Here is a 24,656-nt window from a genome sequence, read left to right on the forward strand (position 1 = left end):
GGTTGGGGCTGATGGGAGTTATTTTCCAAAATGTCTGGAGGGCATCACATTGGAGAAGGATGCTCTACATTGTACACCATAGCAAAGCAAGGCCTTTGTTTTTAGCAAGGCCTTTTAAAGTGATGTGTTAGGGTCCTTTTTCTGGGTACTCATTTTTATGCTGAAAGTGTTTTTTTTTCCTTTTCATTATCCCATTTGTGCCCGATTTTTAATTTTTTTAATTTATTTTGGCATTCTATGCAATGGATAATCTTATGTTTTATTCAGGCTGAATCTACACGTAGCTGTTTTACTGTTATATTGAAATGATAACTATTGGTGCACATGACACCAATGGGCACCAATAGTTATCACTGCGGTATGATAATGGTAAAACTGCTATGTGTAGAGTCAGCCTCAGGGAATCTCTCTACCAGTCTAAAATCCTGCATTTAAAACAGGGCTTTCTGTTTCTCTTTTAAATGCAGGATCACAACGACTCCCTTTTCACCTGCTTCCTTTTCCCCCACCCCCTTCCCCCTCCTTCTCCCTACATCTGAGTCTTCCATTATCTTTCACTGATCTCGCTCCTCTTCTTGTGACTTTTCCTCTTTTCACAGAGGGAACTCAAGCAGAACACAACGGGGTAATTTGATAGCTCATTATCTGCGGATCTATTTAAAAACGGAACAAAGGGCATTTAGAGCAGGAGACGCCCTGGAGGGTCAAGGGGCATGTAAAGAGCCTGCAAACTTCCATGAAGGAGCCATCTCAATAGCAGGATAAAAGCTCCGTATGAAGGAACCCTCAGTTTCTCTTGTGCCAGCTCCTTACAAACAAGCTTTTTGAGGAAGTAGCCTAAGGCAGCAAATGCAACAAAACCTACAGGACAAGGAGCTAATGGCCAGAAACACTCAAAAGTGCTACCCTTGACAAGAGGGAGCCTCGGAAATCCCTCTGTCAAAGGCAGACACTTGAGCTTGGCCAAAGAGAGAAGCTACCCGGCGCTCCATACGCACTAATACTGGCCTCCAGAGTCCACCAGGTACATTTCGTTCACAGTCAGCATTCGGCTGGTAGTATTGGATGGGCTGAAAGAGGAAAGAAAAGTGGAGAAAGGGTCATCAGAACTGGCAGGTTGGGTTCAGCCAGGGGTGGGGGACCTCAGCCCCAGGGGCCAAATCCAGCCCTCTGGGGTCCCAATCTGGTTCTTCAGGGTTCCCCAGATGGCCATACCCCCTTCCCCTGGCCCCACCCCCTCATTCTAAAAGGTTGAAATGCCTCTGCTAAGGCTTAGTGACTGGCAGGGAGAGCTTTCCGTTAAAAATATGGGGATATTTGTGGGGAATTTTTTTTTGTATTTTTGACCCCACCCTTTTTGCCTTTGCTCCCCCCATCACTGGAATGTTCCCCCCTACAACTGGAATGTGCATCCCCCCCAAAAAAAAGCTTCTCTGAAACTGAATTTGGCCTGAGGGGGGGTTCCTTACTGTTGGGTTAGGCAATCGGTGCTCTCAGCTCAGCCTTCAGTGGGCAGCAGACCAGGGAAATCCAAAAATAACACAAGGGAGTGTCACATATCCACTAATATTTAGGAAACTTAAAGAGAGACCCTTTGTCAGCACCAACAACAAGGAGTCTTGTAGCACCTTAAGGACTTAACAAATTTATTACGGCACAAGTTTTCGCACATGCTGCCCACTTACAGCATAACTAGACCATGTCCACGAAAGCTTGTGTCATAATAAATTTGGCATCATAAACTCATGGCATAGTCAAGAAGACTTATGCTTAAGAAAGGAGTGTTTAAGGGTAAAATCCAACATCAGTCCTACTTAGAGCAAACTCACTGAAATGAATGGGGCTTAAGTGAGTCGTGACTAACTTAAGTCCCATTCATTTCAGTGGGTCTACTCTAAGTAAGACTGATGTTGGATGTTACCCTAAGGTACCACAGCTACCCCTCTGGAATTAGTTTCTCCACACGCTTGCTGTAAGATTCAAGAGGCCCTTCAGGAAAAGATTGTGGCCCAAGACACCTGGAGCCGCTATTTAGCTAGCATAAAAACTTTTAAAAAGAGCCCTGATGGATCAGACCAAGGGCCTATATTTAGTCTAACACTTTGGGTGACCACTTATGCATCACCATAAAAGAGGAACTGTATTGCCCAAAAAAGAGGACAAAAGAGGGCGCTGACATGTGCTAATATACATGTATAGATGCAAATGGAAAAATAATGACTATACTTCAGAAATGCATCTCCACGCAGTGGGGAAGACAGTGACCAGGTGATCTGTGTGCCTGCCTGTTCAGTCTGCTGTCGAGGTGCTGACTCCTGATGGGCAACTTCACGGCACCTGTTCTCTGTTCTCATGGTTCCTTGTCATTAGACTGGACTTTGACAGGACAGCCCTTCCAACAGAGGACGCCTTCAAAGAGAGGACTGCCCTCTGACAGCCCTTCAAATGCAGCACCATCTGGTTGGGATGGTGGGATACAGATTGCTGGATAGAGTGGCTGTGTGTCCTTTATAAAGGACAGTCCTCTATTTCAGCCTTCCCCAACCTGGTGTCCTCCAGATGTTTTGGCTTGGGATGATGGGAGTTGCAGTCGAACACAACTGGAGGACATCAGGTCGGAGAAGGCTGAAATAGAGGACTGTCCTCTGTAAAGAAGGACACGTGGCCACCCTAACCAGCATCCTCTTTCCCACCCCTGCCACACAGATGCCTCTGAGAAGTCCACACACAGAACTAAAGAGCGACAGCCTTCTCTCGGTGTTGTTCCTCAGCACCTGGTATGGAGGGGTGTGTGCCAGCTGTGTGCTGCCTCTGATCCCATTTAGCCATCATGACTAGCAGCCATGGATTAGCCTCATCCACCATGAATTTTTCTAATCCCCTTTAACACCATCTAAGTTGGCAGCCATCACCACTTCTTGTGCTAGCGAATTTCTCAGTGGAACCTCCATGTACCAAAGCAGTGTAGCTCTGAGTACCAGTTGCTGGGCTGAAGGCGGGGGGCGGAGAGGTGGGGGACTTTGTGGAATCATTTGGCTGGCCAGTGCAGAAGGGATGCAAGAAAGCTCTTCCTACATTCTGTCTCCGGAGACACACGCAGCATGCATGCTCAGGCATTTATGGGCACAAACCACAGACCTATATTTGGGCACAAAACTTTTACTTCTCCCCTCTCCACTCTGTGCACAGCCCTGCCAGCTGTGTGCTTTTCCTCCCTACATGCTCAGAGCTTTTACAGGACAGGAGCTTTTTATGTGAGTTTCTCAAGTCACGTTCCCAGAGGTAGCAACATCCATTTTAAAAAGCCCACTTCTTAAACTATTCTCATGGAGAATGCAAGTACCGGCTCCTAGTGGTGTCATGGTAAATTCTGAAGGGCCACCGCTCATCGTGACAGTCCCCATAGCCAGCCCCCCAAGAATAGTCCCCAAATGCAGGCAGCTGTGTTAATCCATAGCAACAAACCAGTTCTAGCGGATCTATCTCCACCAGGAACAGGTCTTTTGTCAAGACAGCCAGCGTGGTGTAGTGGCAAGAGTGTCGGACTGGGAGCCGGGAGATCCGGGTTCTAGTCCCCACTCAGCCATGGAAGCTCACTGGGTTACTTTGGGCTAGTCACAGTCTCTCAGCCCAACCCACCTCATAGGGTGGTTGTTGTGAGGACAAAATGGAGAGGAGGAGGGTAATGTAAGCCACCTTGGGTTCCTTGCAAGAGGAAAAAGGCGGAATATAAATTAATGAATAAAATGAATAAAGCTCATGGGTCTTCATTGCCCATTCAAAACCAAGCCACCGCAAAGTACTTTGGATTGCAACAGGGAACAATATATTGTTGCAGGGAATATCCATCATTCCCCCAGCTACTGACCTAGTTTGCATGTCCCAGTGGTGAATTGTGAGTTAATTAACCCATGATATCTGGGGACATGCAGAGCATGTGAGCGGTTTCCACTTTCAATAACCAACCTACGAACGCCCCATTCATTGGTTGTTAGCATGACACCCTGTGTTGTTCAGGGGTTAAACAACCCAGAGTTAACCCATGGTTCATTATTGGGCTTACCATGGGTTATTTAATCCATAAACAACCCAAAGTATCCAGGTTCGGAAATCATGCTCGCAACCTTACAATAGGGCATTCATAGGTTGGTTATTGAAACCAAAAATGGCTCACGTGCCCCCCCACATCGTGGGTGAATTAATTAATATCCCTGCTAATGAAAAGGTGTTGGCACTACATCCCTGTGAACCCTGGCTCCACTACACTGCTGATGGCTCTTCTACGAAGAGGGACAGGCACTTCTGCTTTTGAATGGTTTGTATGACCGATACCATGGCAAGGCCCTCTCTACAGCTCCCCAGGGTGCTTCCGTCCACCATACAGAGTGCAGTGCTTCCCTCTGTAGGAAGCCAAGCAGTGGAGAACTCTTCTCTGTGCTACCCTTTGCTCCCTGCCAGCACCAGCATTAAGGGTAGACAGGGTTGGACCCAGCACCCCAGCAGGGGCCCCTTGCCTCTTTCTTTCCCACACGAGTTTGGTCTGGTGATGAGTGTCAGGAAGGAGCTTGCCCCTTCCCTAGCTCATGGCTCCTTAGAGAGGAAGACTTCCTTCTCTGATACCATGGCACACCTCTCCCAGCTTCCCTGATGTCAGGCCATCCCTAATTCCAGCCTAGCCTCACCCACTAGCACTTCCATCTCTGTATCTTGTACCTGTAATGGGCCAGAGCTGCGTTCAGTCCACTGGCAGAGATTGTCTCGAAGCTGGGACCACGGCAGTACTGCTCTTTCCTGCGGAGGAACAGACAACACCCCTGGATCTTGGATCTGTATCGTAATAGGCACACACCTACTGCCAGCTCATATACTCTGCATCCTCTGCAAAGCCCACTGGCAACGACATGTGCTCAAAACAGGGCCCATCCAGCCACACACCTGTTCTCTCTCCTCCGAGTTGGTTTTACCTGTCTGCCATTTAAAGTTTCCCACAATGCCCCAGAGTGATGCTACATCAGGGCATTGTGGGAAAGGGCAGGCAGCTTGCAGTTGCTGCTGCCACCATCGCTTGATAACAACAACAGGGGAAAGGGCCCACTGATGTCAGCCCTTTATCAAGCACCCCACCCCACCCCACCCCACCCACCCACCGGAAGCTAATGCAGCTCATGGCCTCCAACATTTTCCAACCACATCCCTGTAGGGCTGTTTCATCTGTAAGAGCCCTACTTTCACACCAAGAAGTACTCTCTGGCTGGGTTCCAATGTAACGCTAAGGCATGGTGGGTAACTGGTCTGAGCTGCCCGTGATGGGCTAGTGTGCCGTGTGTGTGTGTGTGTGTGTGTGTGTGTGCGCGTGCGTGCGTGTGTGGTTTTTTCCCACCCATGATGGGTTAATTCCCCTGATTAAGCCACCCTCAGAACACATGCTCTGTAGTAAGGGTTATTTTTACCTATGGTGGGTTACTGTGTTGTCTGCCTTGCCAGCGTGGGTTCTGGAGATTGCAAACAGGGCTGCTCAGCAAGAGCGGCCAAAAATGCTGCTGCCCTCTGCTCATCTCAAGCGAGCTCTATTCCCACCTCAAAGGAAGCTGGGATACCTGACCGGTTAGGCAGGAGGACTACAGGAGGAGGAGGGGTGAGGTGGGGAAAATAAACCATGCTCTGTAGCTTGTTTGCCTGATTGATGGTAGCACAGTAGGTTGTTTGCATAACCACCTACCCAGCATAGCTTGCCACCCACCATGGATTAGCGTGATGTGTGAACAGCCTCTGTAAGTCATAACCCATTCACTGCTACATATTGTTTCAGGCTCTGCTTCATCTGCTGTATTGATTACTCTGGAACAGACTGTACTCCACTTATTTAAAAGCCAAGGGGATTGCGGGGGCGGGGGGGAATCACTCTTTTAATAAAGTTATACTAGAAAAACCAACATTGCCCTACAATATGTTACTGCATTTCAAAGCATACTTCAGCAGCTGCTGTACATATATATGTAGTGGCAGGCTGTAATGTACCCCAGATGGTGTCTTAGTGTTCATGCGCACAGTTTTACATGCAGATGCGCACTAGAGAGGAGATGCACTCCGAACCCTGAAGAATGGCATCTCTTGCAGCTCACACTAACAATCTTTTACCAAGGCATCCCCAAAAGACAGAAAGAGGGACAAAGGAGGGACAGTGGTTTACCAAGGATGGAGCCCAGAAAATTGGGATTGCCCATAGCAAATGGGGACGGTCAGAGGATATGCTCTTTCTGGCCAAGCTGTGCAAAAGGACGGCATTTTGTTGGTTTTTCTGTAATAGGCTAATAATGACGCTTCCCCCCCACATTTCTGGAAAATCATAATTCTAATTAGCATTTGCTTACCACCTTGAGGATTCAAAGCAGTTTGCATACATTATCTCAGCAGTTCTTACAACATCCCTATGAGGCAGACCAGTATTATTATCTCCACATTGCAGATATGCGTGCGTGCGTGTGTGATGGTGGTAGTGGGCAACTGATGCTGAGACCACAACAGCTTTTTTAAGGCCACCTACTGAGTTCGTGGCAAAAGGAGCAGGACTACCCAATTCATACCCTTCCCAGCCACAACACCAGTTCCGATCTAGTGTCTGCCTTCTTGCATTTTGAGTGCCATGGCTTCTTCACCTTAATGCCCCTTTTCTTTCGTCCATGCTTCTTTCAAAACAGGTGGGCAAAACCACAGCCCTGTGGGCTAAATCCTGCCGTCTTGCAGCCCCAATTTTCCCCAACCATTGACCATTTGGAGGTTTCCCAGCATTTGAGCAATTATTTCCCCATTCTAAAAGGTTGAAATGCTTCTCCTAAGGCTGTTACTGGCAGGAAGAACTTTCAGCTAAAATAGGCCGGTATCTTTGGCCTTGCCCCTTTTGACTTTGACTCAGCCCACCACTAGAACGCAGCCCCCAAAAGCTTCTCCAAAATGGATTTCAGCCCGCAGGCTGAAAGAGGTCCAACATCCCTGCTTTAAAGACAGCTCAGGGGCATCAACCTCTTTAGACTCACCCACGTAACTGGTCCACGTAACGTGCGGCAGAGATTTCATTCACAGAACCGGAGGGAACGTTCTTTTCCAGCCAGACCAAGTACTGGATCAGGGCGACGGCATCTCGTACCTATGAGAACCCCACGCAAAGAAGGGTGTGTGTGCCATGGTTATTTATCCTGCGTAAGGACGAGGTGGTAGGCATGGCGATGAGGAGAGAGGTTGAATCATCAGCACCGTTTTGCCCTAAGTGACAGCTTTGATCAGAGTGTTGCCATTGCTCTGCCTGTTTCTACAAAGCCTGGGCAGATTCTGAGCCAGGGTTTACTGACGCTGAGACCCAGAACATATTCCCACTCCCAGAGCTCAGCCCTGGAGGCTGTGAAATAAAAACAAAAACCTCCGATATGTTTCATTGCCTTTGTAATCTGCAGACTATGGGTTGTATCCAATGTTAGCCCTACTTAACTCATTGAAATGAATTGGGCTTATATTAGACAACATTGGATGCAACCCTACATTTTTCCCCACCTTACCCAGCAACATCCTCTTCTTACCACCTCCCCCGCAACTGCTTTTTGTTGTTGTTTTGCCTGATGAAGATTCCTGTTGAACTCAAAAGCCTGCTCGCTTCTTTGTGACCTTTGAGTCAGTTCCTTTCAGTTGGTGCCCACCCCCCAAAGTCCCTTCTCTGCTTTTGAGCTCACGGTAGGCTTACGTACATGGGCGGCCCGCATCATCTCCTGCTCTTTGGGGTTCTTGGCTGCCTTGGTGATCATGACAGGGGAGTAATTCTCTCCTAGGAGCTTTTCCTGTGGGACAGGAAAGAGAGGGCCACGTCAGCAGGCCTTTCCCAGGCCCCTCGAGGGATGCACCTGTGTAGCTACCCTGCAACAGCCCAGCTGGGGACAGGCTTTTGCAATCCTTCACAGCGCCTTTTGCACAGTTCCTCTCGGATTATGCGGCTTCCTGGATGTGGTGGTTCCCACAAGGTGTCTCAGAGCTGCTCCCTGCACTGATGTCTGCAGTGTTCCAAAAGCAAAGCTTCATTTAGGGCAGAGGTTGCTAGCTTTGCTCCAGGAGCCTGCTTTCAATTCAAGGGCTCAGCAATAAAACCTATGAAGGGACAAACTTAATTAATATAAGAAGAACCATACTGGATCAGACTAAAGGTTCATCTAGCTCACAGGCAGGACATCTGACAAGAGCTCTTTCTCTTGTTGTTCCTCCCCAGTAGCTGGCATTAGGGGGCACAGATGGGGCTCACACAACATGCTAACCCACACTCAGTGGTTGAGAGTGGGTTATTGTTGAACCATGGGGTTGTTTGTTGAACCGTGGGGTTGTTTGTTGAACCGTGGGTTAGCATGTTGTCTGAACCCAGGACATTTCCTGCAGGGTGGCTTGTTAACTATGCAGCATGGCTTATTTTCCCCAGACAAGCCACCTTGAGAACCCATGGTTTGTTGTTGGGTTGTTCAGGGTGGTTAACAAGCCACACTGCAGAAAATGTCCTGGGTTCAGACAACACGCTAATCCACGGTTCAACAAACAACCTACAGTTCAACAATGACCAACACTCAACCACTGAGAGTGGTTTAGCATGTTGGGTGAACAGCCACATACCTTCTAGTGCTGGCTTCTGGTTTTGGAAGGCCCTTGGGCAAGTCCCCCTCAATGGGCCCCCTCCCTCAGTGAGCCTACCTTCTCACTGCCATTGCCACCCCCTCTTTCTCATCATTGCTGGCTTGACAGGCAGAGAGCCAGGGAGCAAGGAGGCCGTGGCATCTCCTGCTCCTCCTTCTCACCACCACCATCATCTGGGCCAGAGGAAGAAGCAGGTGAGCAAGCAGGTCGCAATGGTGAAGAGGAAGAGCTAGTCCAGGAGGCTCTTGTCAGAGTGACCAGCCATGCCCACCCCCTTTTCTCTCTCCCCCCTTCCCACCTGGAGGACTGCCAGCAAGGCCAGCATCAAGGGTAGGCATGGCCTTGCTGGGGGAGAGAGAAAAGGGGGTGGGCCTGCCCACCTCCAAGATTTCACTTCAAAACAGATTGCCTCGGAGGGAACGCAGCCCTTGATTGAAAGAACTTTGCCCTTTCCTGCCTTATGTGTACTGCCTTTTGCTCTGTGATGGCAAAAGGCAGGATGTGAACGTAATGTTAATAATCTCTTGCTTGACACCCCCTGAAAAATAACTAAGTGCGGGGCTCTCATCAATGGGCCCCTACTGGGGTGTGGGCCCTGGGCAGGTGCCCAGCCATGCCTATCCTTGACGCCGGCCCTGACACTGCCTATAGCAGGGCTGGGGAGCCTGTGCTCCTTCCAGATGATGTTGGACTACAGTTCTTATCATCCCTGACCACTGAACATGCTGGCTAGGGCTGACAGGAGTTGGAGGGCCACCCCTGGCCTATAGCCATCATGACTAGTAGTCACTGAGAGCCACTGATAAGCCCCTTTGAAAACCATCTAAATTAAAACCTCCACCACATCTGGCGGCAGCAGGTCTAGGTACGCAGAGTCTGAAGAAGTGCTTCCTATTGCCTGTCCTTCGTCTCCTCCCAACCACATGCATGTTCACAGAATGCTCCTACGGATGCACAGCAGGGTACTTTTCCTGCTCAAAACTGCACCCGCATATCTGAAATATGGGGATTGAGCCTCCAGGCAGAAGGTGGGATAACCTCCCCGGAAGTTGAGCCCACCACCTCAGTTTTTAAGGAAACAAAGTAGTATCATAGAATCATAGAATAGTAGGGTTGGATGGGGCCTACAAGGCCATCGAGGCCAACCGCCTGCTCAGTGCAGGAATCCAGGTCAGAGCATCCCTGACAGATGGCCGTCCAGCCTCATTTTGAATGCCTCCAGTGTGGGAGAGCCCACCACCTCCCAAGTATTGCGCCTTCCTGATCCTGGTACTTGGGGGAAGAAGCAGTTCAGTCTTTGGCATCTCCTGGTAGGGCTGGGAAAGTTGCCTGAGTACTGCCTGAAAAACCTTGGACAGCTGCTACCAATCAGCGTGTAGAGGATAATGAACTAGATATACCAAATCAGACCATTGGTACAAGAAGGTTGGCACCACTGGGCATCTGCCAAGGCCCATATCTCTGCGGGGGGCCCACTACCAGTCCCTGGAGCCCCCTGGCCCTGCTCCTTCCTCCCCTGCTCCTCCTCCTCCTCGTCTTTCTCCCCACCGCTGCCTGTTCAGCTGCCCTCTCCAAGCACACAAGCAAGCAGTGACAAGGAGATGGTGCAGCAAACTCCACTTGGCTTGCGCTCTCCCTCTGAACAGCTGTGTGGACTGGGCTCAGGAGGAGAGGGCTAATGAATGGGCAGCAGCAAGGAGTGGCAAGGAGATGGCAGGCCCACTCAGAGAAGGGCATTCCCTGAGGGTATCTTGCCCAAGGGTCCCCCAAAACCTGGATCTGGCACTAGGTATAATAAGGCAGCTTTTTCTCCTGCTCCTTCCTGTGGTGGTGACCCATCCTCTGTGCTCTCCCTGTGCTTCTGTCCCCATCCTTTTCCATGTTTGTAGGTCCCCTCCATAGTAATGTAGTGGTACTTTCTGAAGTGCAGGCACTCATCACGACAGTTCCCATATCCATGCCTCCAACACCAGTCCAAAATTCCAGGCTGCTGTGTTGATCCATATCAACAAACCAGTCCTTGCAGTTTTCATGTGCACCAGGAGCAGGTCTTTGGGAAAGGGAATGGGTCTTTATTGCCCATTCAAGACCAGGCCACCTCAAATGGGAAACAGTGACCTGGCTCACACAACTTGACAAGCCAAAAGATGGGTTGAGAATGGGCCAAGCGTGGGTTGTTGCTGAACTGTGGGTCGTTGTTGAATCGTGGCTTGTTGTGCTGTGTGAACCCAGCCGTGCTAACAAACCATGGCTTGTTAAGCACAAACAATCCACAGTTCACAACCCCACAACAAACAATGGGTTCTCTTCGTGGGTTGTTCATGGGTAACAAACCATGGTTTGTTACTACAGCTGGGTTCACACAATACGACACAACAACCCATGATTCAACAACAACCCGCATTCAACCCATACTCTGGCTTGTCATGTTGTGTGAACTGTGAGGATTGCAGCTAAGCTCTGAGGAAGCAGGGAATTCTGAGAGGGGGGTGGCAGCGTCCCTGCTAATAAACAAGGGCTGGCGCTGCATCCCTGCAAACCCTGGCTCCACTGCCCCTCCATCTTGACGGCTTCTCTGTGTATCCCGTTGGCTGTTCTCTCTTACCAGGGGGATTTCTCTGTAGAGCCCCAGGTTGGTGTACTCCGTTCCAATCCAGATGTGGACACCATCCTGCTGGGCATACCTTCTCAGACTGGCACCTGCTTGCCTGTACTCCTCCACCCTCACGCACAGGGGCCCTGGGCATTCAGCAGCCAGCGCCCGGGTTGCCTCCTCGCTCAGCCGACTCTGGTTCACAAACAGACTGAGGGCAAAACCAAAGGAGGTCAGAATAACCTCCAGGTGGAGGACAGAGTTTATTCATTCCATTTCTATCCCACTCTTCTTCCAAGGAACGAACCTACCTGTATGCTACATTCAGCATCTAAGGCCCTCCTCCGAGTGCCTCCTCCAAGGGAAGCTTGGAAGGTAGCAACGAGGGAGAGGGCCTTCTCAGTGCTTGCCCCTCATCTGTGGAACAAGCTCCCTGATGAAGTCTGCCTGGTGCCAGCAGCATGATCTTTTAGGTGCCAGGTTGAGACCTATCTCTTTTCCCAGGCATTTGGCAGCACATGATGAGTTTTAATTGGTCCTGGATGGTCTTTAGTTATGACTGATAGTTCAGTGTTGTTTTTAGTTATATGTTGTTTGTGTATATTGTCTGTGTGCTTTTATGTGCTTTTTCTATAAATTGCTTTTAAACTTTTATAGTGTTTTTAATGTTTTAACTTCTGTAAACCATTCAGAGAGCTTTGGCTAAGGGGCGGTATAGAAATGTAATCAATCAATCAATCAAATAAGGAGCCCAAGGCAGCATAACTAATCTCCCCTCCTTTTATCCTGACAACAATCCTGCGAGGTAGGTTAGGCTAAGAGTTGGTGATTGGCCTTTGCTTTGTGGCTGAGCAGGGATTTGAACACAGGTCTCCCTGGCCTAAATCCAACACTCTATCTGCTACATCATACTGGGTCTAGGGGCAGGGTGAAATAGGCTTGTTCTCAGGGTGGAAGGTATTTCTTTTAGGTATCTTTTGTTCGTTATTTATTTATATTTATTAATTTTTGTTTCTTTTAGGCACTTTCCCTAGAGAGGAGAAAAAATGGCCATAGGTCACTGTTCCTATCTCAGTTCATTTAAAACAGGGGTCTCGAACCTCTTGCAGCCTGAGGGTCGAATTCAGTTCCAGAGAAATGCTGGGGGGCACCTTCCAGGGGTGTATGCAGCCAAAGCCAAAAAGGGCACCAGCAAAACACTAAACATACCAGCATATTTGAGCTTAAAGCTCTACCTGCCAGTAACGAAGCCTTAGGAGAGGCATCCCAACTTTTTAGAATGGGAAAAAAACTGTGCAAAAGAAGAGAAGCCACCAGTGGAGGCTGGTGGCTCCGATATCAGTGGGGTGTTGAAGCTGCTCCGGGTTTCAGTCAGAACCAGTCAGAACTCTAAAGGAGCGATCCAAGGAGCACCAGCCTCGACTGGAAGTCCCCAAATGACTGGCAGTTGGGATAAAGGTGTTGGGTCCAGGGCCAAATGGCCAAGTCCAGGGCTTGGCCATTTGGGGAACCCTGGAGGGCTGGATTGGGACCCCAAGTGGGCCAAATTTGGCCCACAGCCCTGAGGTTCAACACTCCTGATTTAAAATGTCTATAAATATACCAGTGACTGCTAATGTGGATATTTTTTTGTTTATAAACTCTCCTGTTTTGCCCCTGAAATGGCGAAGTTATTTTAATACGAGTCGCTGCTATGTGAAGCCATCACGTTTGGTGCTTCTTAGAACTGAACCGTTTCTTTCGCAATTCTCACACCTTTAATTCAAACGTGAGATGTATGTTGGCTTCCAAATACCCTAGAATTAAAGATGGCTTTTTGCCCATTCCCCCACCCTCCACCTGCGCTGCCTTGCATTAGCAATTTTACAAGCAAATCATTTCCTTACTAAGAACATAAGAACCGTCTTGCCAAATCAGATCAAAGTTCCATCTCGTTTCAAAGTTCCAGCTGGCGTTCTGGTTTTAGTGGCAGCCAGCCAAAAGCATCTGGGAGCTCATGAGCAAAACGTGCATGTGATAGCCATCGCCTGTGGCTTGTCCCCAGCACCTGGCACTCAATGGTGCCGTGGTAAATGTTGAAGTAGCAGGCGCGCATCATGACAGTCCTCGTAATCACGTCTCCCAAGGAGAGGCCAAACATTCGGGCAGCTCTGTTGAGCCATATCAACAAACCAGTTCTAGCAGTTCCCACCTCCACCAGGAGCAGGTCTTTGGGAAAGCTCATGGGTCTTAGCTGCCCATACAACACCCTGAACCACCCAGAATGCTTTGCATAACAACAGGGAGCCACATAATGCGTTCCCCGCCAGCTACTGTGGGGATTGCAGCTAAACTCAGAGAAAAAGGGAAGTCCGAGGGCGGTGGCAGATGAAGTCAATATCCCTGCTAATAAAAAAAGTGCTGGTGCTGTGTTCCTGCGAGCCCTGGCTCCACTACACCACTGCTAGTGATCAGAGGTATACTGCGTCTGAATATGGAGGCTTTGCATAGCTACCATGGCTAAGAGCCACTGCTGGACTTGTCTTACCCATGAATTCATTATATTCTAAAATTAACATTATCTGTAGCAACTTCCTAATCCTACTTTCAGGATAGCATTTTATTTATTTATTTATTTATTTATTACATTTCTATTCCACCTTTCTTCCATCATGGAACTCAAGGTGGCTACATGTGGTTCCCAGGCAGTCTCCCCTCCAAGCACTGAGCAGACCCAAACCCGCTATCACATACATGTTAGCTTCAGCAAGGTGGCTGCCTCATGTGCCTTCAGACTATGTTCTGGGACCTCAAGGCTCAGGCCTGTAACCTGTATGCAGTGCCACGGTACGGTCCTAGATCGTATGAAACAACACCAGAGTGCTTTCGAGCATGCACAGAGGGCTTGATCATGCCCTCTATTTCCTAACTTCAGGGGTGAGTTCCGTTACTTCTGCAGCCAAAACAGAAGAGGGAAGTAACAGTAGGCTTGTGGGAACCCAGAGGTTTGCAGAAGTACAAAAAGTATTTTTTTTGGGGGGGGACCCTAAGGGGGCAACCCCTCCCAAGAACAGCCCAATGAGGATTAAGCATGCCCAGTAGCCACAGAGTAGTGACTGTGTGTGTGTGTGTGTGTGTGTGTGTAAAACCAGGGGGGAGGGGAAATGGAATGGAGTTTCCTGGAAAAGGGCCTAGCTGCCTGGTTGGAACTCTCAACAGGAGAACTTCATACTGCAACTTTTTGTTGCAGGTTCCACGTATTACTTTATGACAGGGGTGCAGGACTTCTTTCAGCCTGAGGGCCAAATTCCGTTTCAGAGAAGCTTTCGTGGGGGGGGGGAGTGGTGGGCGGGGCCAAAGGTAAAATAGGTGAGGCCAAAATACTAAATGTACCAGCATGTGGTAGCTTAAATCTCTTCCTGCCAGTAGCTAAGCCTTAGGAGAGGGATTTCAACCTTTTAGAATGGGGTAAAATGCACAAAACCTGGGAAACCATGAAATCATCAACATTCTGGGGGCGGGGGAGAGGGGGAGGGAGGGGGCATGGCCATCTGGGGAACCCTGGAAGGCCAGAGCGGGACTCCAGGAGGGCAGAATTTGGACCCTGGCTTGAGGTTCTGCACCCCTACTTTATAATGTGAATCAGGCTGTTGTGCGAAGAGGAGTGGGGAAGCCAAGTACCTGATATCTGTTTTGGTGAGAAGAGTGTAAGCGTAGAAGACGGGTGTGTAAGGGATGTCGTCTCCTCGAAGGTTGAAGAGCCCTGTGGAAAAGCAGGAGTTTCTTATCCCTTCCCCTTTTGTGCCAAGGCGGCTCTTAAGTAATTGAAGAAAGGATGGGTAGTAGCTGTTAGAGGTGTAAGTGAAGACAGGGCAAAGGGCCTGAGGCAGAAGGGGGAGGAGGAGATACGGAAATCCACCGTAGATGATCTTGTGCAGAACAGAGGGAGTATATGAAGAGATGAATTGGATTTTGAGCATCCTGAGAATCTCAGCTTTCAGTTTTTCCAAGTTTCTAGTCCTTAAGGCTGGAAAGGCAGGCTTGAAAGTATACAGACCAGCCTTCCCCAACTTGGCACCCTCCAGAAGCGTTGGACTGCAACTCCGATGGGCAACTCCAATGGGCATGGTGGCTGAGGACAATGGGAGTTGCAATCCAACACAGACAGTGCCAGGTATCAACTTAAAAGAGAGAGGGCTGGGGGACTGAGCAGAATTTCTCCTAGGGCTAGGGCTCTTGTGCCATGTATAGCAATTCATGTGGCCATCTGCAGCTGTTTTTATATGTAGTGATCAGACCATGGGTTTATCAAGACCAGCCCTATCTCCTCTGACTGGCAGAACTATCCAAGGTCTCAGGCGGAAGGATTTCCTAGCCCTGAGCTATATGAGATCCTTTTAAGTTTTTATGGTCGAATAAAGGCCTGTGTAGACCGCGCTCAAAATAATTGAAGTTTGGGGTTACTCAAAATAATCAAAATTTGGGGTTACTTTGACGCAAATTCTGTGCACCCAAAAGCTGGCTTTGACCACCTGTAATGATGTGAGCCCATGTTCATTTTGCACAATGAATCCTGCACCTGCTAGGGGAGGGGGCGCAGAGCTGTGCAGGTCACCCGCAGCGTGTCCTTTCACCCGCGAAGGGGCCAGGCATAAAACCTGAGCACCAAACTCGATGTGACGGGGCAGGGGGAGGTGTGGGGGGAGTGTATTTGTTGGCTGTACATCTGTCCTGTTCATATATAAAGCGATGAATGCTGTGACCGGGGAGAAAAGTGCCTGAGGTGACAGGCCGCAGTGGGATAAGGTTAGGGAGGGGGCAGATTTCAGATCCTCATGCACAGCTTTCGTTGAAAACATTAGACCAGCTTTCCCCAACTAGGTGCCCTCCAGATGGTCCCCCAGGTGGTGTTGGGAGTTGTAGTCCAGCACATCTGGAGGGTACCTGGTTAGATTCTCCCCCATCACCCCTGCTTTATATATAAATGGGGAATGCGTGCGAATAAACTAAGATGACTTCCCCATCCAGCCCCCAGCTACATCTAGCCTGGCCCTGAGAATCCTCTCATGATCCCCCTGATATTCTTGGAAACTTCATGAAAAGAAAGGGACAACGTTGGTGCTGCTGGGGCAGACAGGGGCCGAATTCCTGGGATCCTGAGAAAAGCCTGAAACAGGATGCTGCTGTGGACCAAGTCAGACCCCTGGTCTATCTTGCTCGGTCGCTGTCTTGACTAACCGGTGGCAGCTTGCCCGCGTTTTGGAGCCCTGCCTGGAAACGAGAAGAATGGAACCTCGGCCCCTTTGCATGCAAAGCGTATGCTCCGTCACGGAGCTGTGGTCCTTCCTCTAAAGATAAACTAATATTTCAGTCCTCATGGTTCTAAACAAGGGACTGATTTAAATAGGAACACAGGAAACTGCCTTATATCAGCCCAGGCCATTAGTCTATCTAACTCAGTATTGTCAACACTGACTGGCAGCAGCTTTGCAGATTCCAGATGGGATCTTTGCCAGCCCTATGTGGAGACACCAGGAACTGAACCTGGGATCTTCTGCATGTAAAGCATCAGCTCTACTACTGAGCTACAAGTCCTCCCTAACAATGCCATTCTCTGGAGTTAGTGCTGGTAGTTCCATCCCCTCAACTCAGGACCAGTGGGGGAACGTGTACTGTCATGGCTGAGAAGGCAGTGGTGACAGTAGTAAAGGAGCAGGTGAGAAGGGATGGTGTGTGGGTGTGAAGGAGAAGCCAAAATGCAGGGCTGGCCCTACCATTAGGCCGAGTGCGCAGGTCTGGCCCTACCATTAGGCCGAGACAGGCAGATCACTCGGGCAGGAGATTGGGAGTGTCATGAAAGAGAAGCACATTGTAAGTTATTCTACTTTGGAATTATTGTATTTTTACTGACGGGTAAGGGGGAAAAGCACTTGTGAGAGGTTCTGCCTCAGGTGCCAAAATAATTTGTCTGGCTTTGGGCACTATGCACCTTGACTTGCAGGGGAGAGGAGGCTTTGCTACTTTGCCTCAGGCAGCAAAATGTCTTGGGCTGCCCCTTATTAGCTGAGTTTGGTGAAGCACATACAGGCTGTTTCCTCGAGACCCGAGAGCAAGACAGCAGTGGGCTTCTGGTTGTGATTCTCCATCTGGTTCCGGATATTGGAAACCTTCTCCTTCCAGGTGCTCCCTAAAGGAAGAAAAAGTGAGAAGGAATGGAGAGTCCAACAGATGAGACAACTTCGGCAGGCATTCTCCTGCTGGCCTTCCGACATATAGACAGTGGTTGCCATGTTGACCCCAAAGGACAGGAGATAACGACAGTGATAAAGAAGCATAACAGCAAAGACAAAACAGGCCTTCAGGCTTACAGTCTAAATGCTTTTGAGTTTCACAGATCTCTTCAATGGGCAGAATGGAAAGGCAGTGAAGTTTCACATGCACATTTTGAGCAAGCGAAGTCACAAGTTACCCAAAGATGTCTGCGGTGCTGATAATAGCCTAATAATAGATACAGTTTTGACACTGTTTGCATTGATGATGATAAGCTGTTTGCAAAACTACTCCACACTGACTGAAAAGATGCACATTGTTTTATTTTCTCAGGCCTTTTCATTTGTTTTATTGTTCAGCAAGGGCATTGCTAGACCAGGGGCCATGGGGCTCCTGCCCCAAATCTACTTCCCAGGGCCCCAGATCTATTTCCCAAGGCCCCAAATCTATTTCCCAGGGCCCTGGATCTATTCCCCAGAGGGACAACTGGAGCTTCGGGATGCTAGACGCCGGCATAGGGACAAGCGGGAGATGGAGGGCGCCAAGAGGAGGCACTCAGCCCGCTTGGCGCGATGTCAACAGCTGCACCCCGATGCCCCACGGGAAAGGGGTGGACTTTCGCCTCCTAGCCCTTAAGTTCAGAGGCTTCCCGCCTTTACCTCCAAACGGAGATCAACTGATTCACTAAGGCTAGAAACCCCAAGTAGGCAGCTCTCTTAAGTTTCCCTCATTAGGCTCATGCAATTAGCATTTGTAAGCGTCATTAGGTTGAATGGAAATAAAGCCTTGGAAAAGAGTCCTATTGTCTGTGTGTTGATTCTGGCTACTTGAGGATTTCAGAAGGCAGCAAGGGCGCTCCTGTCACTGAGTGACCATTAGTTCCAATGGAAGGCTTTTTTCTCAGCGTAACTGCCATGCAGGGGGTAGTTTTCAAGGCGGATTGCAGCTAGGAAGGGAAGGGTAACTCTCCCCTCCCCACATGCAGCAACACCTCCCCCCCGCTCCCCCAATTTCTTCCTGCATGGGAATTAAGTGTAGACATTAAGCTTAGAAAAAAAACCTTTTCTATTGATTTGGGATGGTGCAAATTAATGGAAATGTTTATTTTATTGGAGATTATTTGAATGAGAAATTAACTGGCTGCCTTTGCCTCCTATGAAATTTAAATAAATCCTAGTAATTATTTCTACATGTGCATATATCGCTATAAATCAACATGTGCAAAATGGTGTCCCATGGGCCTGGGTCCCAAATCTTTTAAGGCACTAGCAACAGTGGGGGCTGGTGGCTCAGCTGTCAGTGGGGCTGTGAATCTGGGTTTCAGTCAGAACCAGTCAGAACTCTAAAGGAGCTATTTAAGGTGCTGAACCCACAACGTGCTGAACCCATTTGGGGGACAGGGTTCAGGACTTTGGAAAGATACTTTAGAGTTCTGACTGAAACCCAGGGTGGATTCACAGCCCCACTGACTTCGCAGCCACCAGCTGCTCAGCTTGAACCAATGTTGATCTCTGCAGAGTGATTTTGGGCTGCTTTTATTGTTTTTAATGGTGCATATTCCTGTGTTTGATTTTTGGGTCGGGTTTCTTTGGTGAGGGTAGAGCAATCTTCTCCAGTCAACGGCCATGCTGGTTGGGAATTATGGGAGTTGCAGTCCAACACATCTGGAATACACCAACACATCTGGAGGACACTCTAAACAATTGGTAGATAGATTACTATCCCATGACTACACTCAAGCATGATCTGCCATTTAGCCTCAGATGTTTTCTTCCTCATGGTGATGGGGTTGCAGCTTGGGCAGCACCATCCTGGATCTCAGAGCTCTGGTAAAGTGTACCCTTTCTCCTCGAAAGTATTGCTCCATCAGGTATTGTGGTCCCAAGCCGTGTAAGGCTTTATAGGTTAAAACCAGCACCTTGAATCGGGCTTGGAAACATACAGGCAGCCAGTGCAAGCAGGCCAGACTCGGTTTTACATGTTTGGACCTTCTGGTCCCCGTTATCAATCTGGCTGCCGCATTTTGCACGAGCTGCCGTTTCTGGACCGTCTTCAAAGGCAGCCCCACATAGAGTGCATTGCAGTAATCTAACTTGGAGATTACCAGAGCATAGACAACTGAAGCCAGGTTATCCGTGTCCAAATAGGGGCATAGCTGGGCCACCAACCAAAGTTGGTAGAAGGCACTCCGTGCCACTGAGGCCACCTGAGCTGTGTAAGAAGCCAGTGTGGTACAGTGGGACAGCCAGTGTTGTATAGTGGTTAGAGTTCTGGACTAGGACTCGGGAGACCTGCATTTGAATTCCCACTCGGCCATGAAGCTCAGTGGGTGACTTTGGACCGGTCTCTGACTCTCAGCCTAACGTACCTCACAGGGCTGTTGTGAAGATAAAATGGAGAGGATCATGTACACTGCCTTGGGGTCCTTGGAGAAAAAGGCAAGATATAAAAGTTTCCCAGCCTGATTCAAGGTGCCAGTTTTAACCTATGAAGCTTTATATGGCTCAGGTCTGCAATATCTTACAGAGCGCCTCTCCCAACATGAACCTACCCAGACACTATGATCAACATCTGGGAGCCTCCTCTGAGGGAGGCTTGAAAGGTGGCAACAGGGGGAGGGCCTTCTCAGTGGAGGCCCCTCTGATTATGGAATAATCTCCCCACTGAGGCCCATCTAGTGCCAACACGGTCTTTTTTTCAGCACCAGGTTAAAACTGTCCTCTACTCCCAGGCATTTAATGGCATATGATGGGGCCTTTATGTCAGCTGTCTTTATCAGGTCTAATATTTTATTGAAAGTTTAGCTGTTTAAAATGTTCTACAGTTTGTATATTAAAATTTTTATACTGCGTTGTATTATTTTGTATTTTATGGTTTGCAATTTTGAGAATGGCTAAGAGAGCTTCGACTATTAGGTAGTAAAGAAGAAGAAGAAGAAGAAGAACAGGAAGAAGAAATAATAATAATAATAAATAAGTCAGCCAGCCAGTTTCATTCATGACACAAGAACATACCAATGAATTTGCCCTCGAGATGGTAGATGGTGCTGGTGGGTGGAGGAGGCCTCTGGGCACCCCATATGCGATCCACCAAGTTGTCCTCTATGGGAATGAGGATCCTATTGGAAATCTCCAGGATCTGGTTGTAGCTGTCCCAGCCATCTGAGGAAAGAGAACAGCCAGCAGATCTAGGCCCAGAAAATCCACACCAGAGCTGCCCATGAGTCCAGAGCAGTTTGGTCAAGAAGGGAGCCAGACCAAGCCATCTGACCACCCAAGCGTGCCTGTGTGAGCTTCCATGGCAGAGGCCGTGGACAGAAGGAAAGGGGGACCATGGGATCTACAGAGCAAGGGGAGCCTTCCATCCACATGATGCTGGCGGTCCCTCTGCGGTTCGAAGAGCCCCTTCTCAAGCATGGCACTGCTGCATCCCTGTGATTTGGGTTTGCTTAAGGATGCTTCATACCAATGGAAAAGAGGTAAGGGTCCAATCCAATGCTTCCCCCAGCAGGAACTTCAGCAAGTATCCACTGCCCAACAGAGTTAATCCAGACTGCAAGAGAAAGGAGACATCAGCTGTGACTCCCTTGGTGAAGGTTATGGTAGCTGCATGGATGGACGTACCATGGCAGCCACTCATCCCGATTCTACTGGCAACAACAGCTGGCCCTCGGGTCAGCTATCAGAAGGGGGGCACAGCTCAGTGATAGAGCACATGCTTTACATGCAGAAGATCCCAAGTTGAACCCTGGGCATCTTAAGATAAGGCCAGGAAAGTCCACCATCTGGGACTCTGGAGTGCCACTGCCAGTCAGCTGTGGTGTTAGCCGAGCTAGGGCTCACAGGATGCCGTGCTGCCGCTTTCTTACCAGCAGGGACACTGTCATCATCTGCCTCCCACACCTCAGAATTCCCTGTTCCCTCTGAGCATAGCTGCAATCCCCAGAGTAGCTGGGGAGAAATGAATTTTCCCAGCAACATTGGCCTGCTTTGCACGATCAAAACAAGCCACCATGGCTTAGACAAGTCACGGTGGCTTGTTGTGAGCTGCAGCTCCTGTGCTTTATCATGTCGGCTGAACCTGAGCAGCGTGGCTTGTTGGAGGGTTAAACAACCCTTAAATAACCCTACAACAGCCCATGGTTTATCTGAGAGTTGTTTAACCCTCCCACAAGCCATGATGCTCTGGTTCGGACAAAGCGACAAGCTGTGGCCGAACAGTGATAATGCAAATTGCGCCTGGCACACGACATGGCTCACCACAAGCCACCATGGCTTGTTTTGATCATGTGAACCCTGTCAATATATTGTTCCCTGTTGTAATGCAAAGTATTTTGGTGTGGCTTGGTCTTGAATGGGCAATGAAGAGCCATGAGCTTTCCCAAAAGCCTGCTCCTGGTGGAGATAAATCTGCTAGAATTGGTTTGATGCTATGGATCAACACAGCTGCCTGCATTTTGGGACTCTCCTTGGAGGCGTGACTATGGAGACTGCCATGATGAGAGGCTGTGCTTTAAAATTTAACACTACACCACTGCCAGTCTGTGGAGACCAGGGGTGGGCAGCCTTTGCACACCCAAGTGCCTCATTCAGCTTCTTGCTGTCATGTACAAGGGCTTGTCAGCTGGCGTGTAGCTCTCGGGCCAGAAGGAGAGGATGCTGTGCACGAAGGCATGCTTAAGGTGAGGACTGACCTGACTTCTGCAGCTCCCAGTTGCAATCCATCTGGCGCTCTGCTTGGATCCAGTAGCGGCTGTCTGTGAAGAGGGCTGCTTTCTGTAGAGTGATCACGCCAGTCCCTAAGACAAGCAGGCAGAAAGATCCCATGGGGATTAAAATCTAAAAATCAGAGGTGTTGCAGCTCAGCCCTACGCGGAAAACACATCTTTCCATGTTTAACTTTGTTCCCTAATCCAGTGGTGGAGCTGGGTAATTTCAGACCCTGGACAGAAAAGAGTCCTACAACTCCCAGCATCCTTCTAGCCGGCCATGCTGGCCTGGTCCTGCTGGGAATTGCAGGCCTTTTTTTTCTGTCTAAACATGCATAGGATTACACCCTAAAAGTATTTTCACTTTCAAAATCAAATTTCAAAAAAAGTTTACTTTTAAAAAAAGTGGTTTTTAATCTGGAGTGCCTCTCTTCAAAATGATGTTGATGTGAAGCAAGAGAGTGGCTGAAAGCCATTTTGAGGCACATGTAAGTTTGATACTCAAATTACAGATATGGGAAATCAGATGTCAGGGATTTATATCCCTGGTTTCTTCGATTTTATTATTTTAAAAAAGTAATACATGCAATGGCTTGAATCTATCTGGCACGTTCTGACATCTTGAACAAATTAAGTACAGCTATTAAGTACACAATGTATTGCACTACAATATTTGCTATTCCAAAACGAATAAAGAACATTTTTTTCCGCAAATATATTCTTTCTTTCTTTCTTTCTTTCTTTCCTTCCACATTCACAATCACAATGAATCAATGGGCAGAGCAATCGATGGGCTTCCACACCTTGGACAGCACCTTTAGAGTCCTGACTGATTCTGACTGAAACCTGGAGTGGATCCACCGCTCCGCTGACATTGGAGCTACCAGCCTCCACTGGTTTGAGGTCCGTGATGCTTGTTGGGTTACTGGCCCAAGTAGATCAGGCAATATGGATGGCAACTCTGGAAGAGTACTCACCTGCTGATCCCGTGAAGCCCGTCATCCAGGTTAGCCTCTTGTCCCGTTCTGCAATGTACTCACTCTGGGAAACAGAAAAGTGTTGAGGCCAAGAAGCGATGCTCCTCCTGAGAGACAGCTCTCGTATCTGAGGGAGGGCTCCCAATTCTAATAACAGAACTGTATATATACTCTGCACTTAAAGAAAAAATCAGCACTGTGCACCTAGGTAACCCAAATTATGTATCAAATGTCAGAATTCTGCAATCCGCATAAATTATACACAAACTGTGCAAATAAATGCAAATTTTCACTTTGCATAATCTGCTTTGCTACTCAAGGGGGGGGGAGGCATGCAGGAAAAGTTACAGTTTTATTGTTGAACAGTGATTGTTTTGCTCTCTTTTTATTGTTTTATTTTTATGGAATTAATAATAATAATAATAATAATTATTATTATTATTATTTCAACCACTTTGGTAGTTCAGTGGAAATTGAATATAAATGAAAATAAAATAATATTTGAAGTCTCACCCCAAAGTATTTAAGTCCTTCTTAGCCAGCTAGCCAGCAAGAGGTTTCACCAGGTCTTGCCACATATTTTCCAACCTATCTTTGCAGCTTTAAAGATGAGAAACGTTTTCTTTTTGGTGGTTGTGGGGAATTAAATGAAAGCTGAGATTCTCAGGATGCCAAATTCTGTGCTTGCACACTGCAGTCATGGACTCATGAAAATGCACACAGCCTTGCCATTGGTGAGTCCTTGCAGCACACTACTTATATTCTCCTTCAAGGTCCAGAGCAAAATTGAAATATTGTCCATCTAAACACTTAAATACTTAATTAACCTCAGTCCTCAAAATACTTTCATTTGTCTATTCCTGAATCTCCCACCATTCAGCTTCATTGGATAACTCCAGGTTCTAGTATTATGACAGAGGGAGAAAAACATCTCCCTATCCACTTTCTCTGCACCATGCATAACTATTTTGAGAATTGGATTGGATTGGAGAGCAGAGTAGTAAGCTATAGGAAGGAAGGAATATTACAAAAAGCAGGGCAGACTCAAGGCATTTTGCTGCCTGAGGCAGAAGACCAAATGCACCCCACCCCCTAGTTAGGTGCACATGCAGAAGGCTGGTCAAGTGATTTGGGCTCCTGAAGCAGAAAATCCCTCAAGTGCCTCTCCCTGGGATTAAGAATACAACAATACATTAAGGGTGCAATCCTATGCATGTTTAGACAGAAATAGTCCTACAACTCCCAGCATTCCTGAGCCAACATAGTTTGCTGGAGAATGCTGTGAGTTGTAGGGTTTTTTTCTGTCTAAACATGGATAGGATTGTGCCCTAAAGCTGCAGTCCTATGCAAACTTACCAGGAAAAAAATTCCATTGAACTCAGTGGGACTTACTTCTGAGTAGACATGCTCAAGACTGCACTGTAAATAACTTAACGATTTGCTGCCCTTTCATGACATCTCAAATCAG

The 24,656-nt window shown here is 48.3% G+C and overlaps 1 protein-coding gene across 4 annotated transcripts in view; it reads right to left on the reverse strand.

The window, feature by feature from the left end:
- The window catches only part of XPNPEP2 (X-prolyl aminopeptidase 2), a 68,764-nt gene that overhangs the window by 12,718 nt on the left and 31,390 nt on the right, over nucleotides 1-24,656 (reverse strand). For all 4 annotated transcript variants that reach the window (XM_084813939.1, XM_084813938.1, XM_084813940.1 and 1 more), the window contains 11 exons: nucleotides 23,189-23,252; nucleotides 22,197-22,301; nucleotides 20,969-21,055; nucleotides 20,518-20,664; nucleotides 17,319-17,420; nucleotides 14,915-14,996; nucleotides 11,267-11,465; nucleotides 7,737-7,826; nucleotides 7,035-7,144; nucleotides 4,714-4,791; nucleotides 999-1,070 (listed from right to left, as the gene is read on the reverse strand). In XM_084813939.1, the coding sequence (XP_084670065.1) occupies nucleotides 999-1,070; nucleotides 4,714-4,791; nucleotides 7,035-7,144; nucleotides 7,737-7,826; nucleotides 11,267-11,465; nucleotides 14,915-14,996; nucleotides 17,319-17,420; nucleotides 20,518-20,664; nucleotides 20,969-21,055; nucleotides 22,197-22,301; nucleotides 23,189-23,252 (1,136 nt within the window). The remainder of the gene's footprint in view (nucleotides 1-998; nucleotides 1,071-4,713; nucleotides 4,792-7,034; nucleotides 7,145-7,736; nucleotides 7,827-11,266; nucleotides 11,466-14,914; nucleotides 14,997-17,318; nucleotides 17,421-20,517; nucleotides 20,665-20,968; nucleotides 21,056-22,196; nucleotides 22,302-23,188; nucleotides 23,253-24,656) is intronic.

The sequence above is a fragment of the Heloderma suspectum genome, chromosome 9, assembly GCF_057233095.1.
Source record: "Heloderma suspectum isolate Gila_16-S chromosome 9, 16-S_ref, whole genome shotgun sequence".
In the NCBI taxonomy this organism is placed as follows: domain Eukaryota; kingdom Metazoa; phylum Chordata; class Lepidosauria; order Squamata; family Helodermatidae; genus Heloderma; species Heloderma suspectum.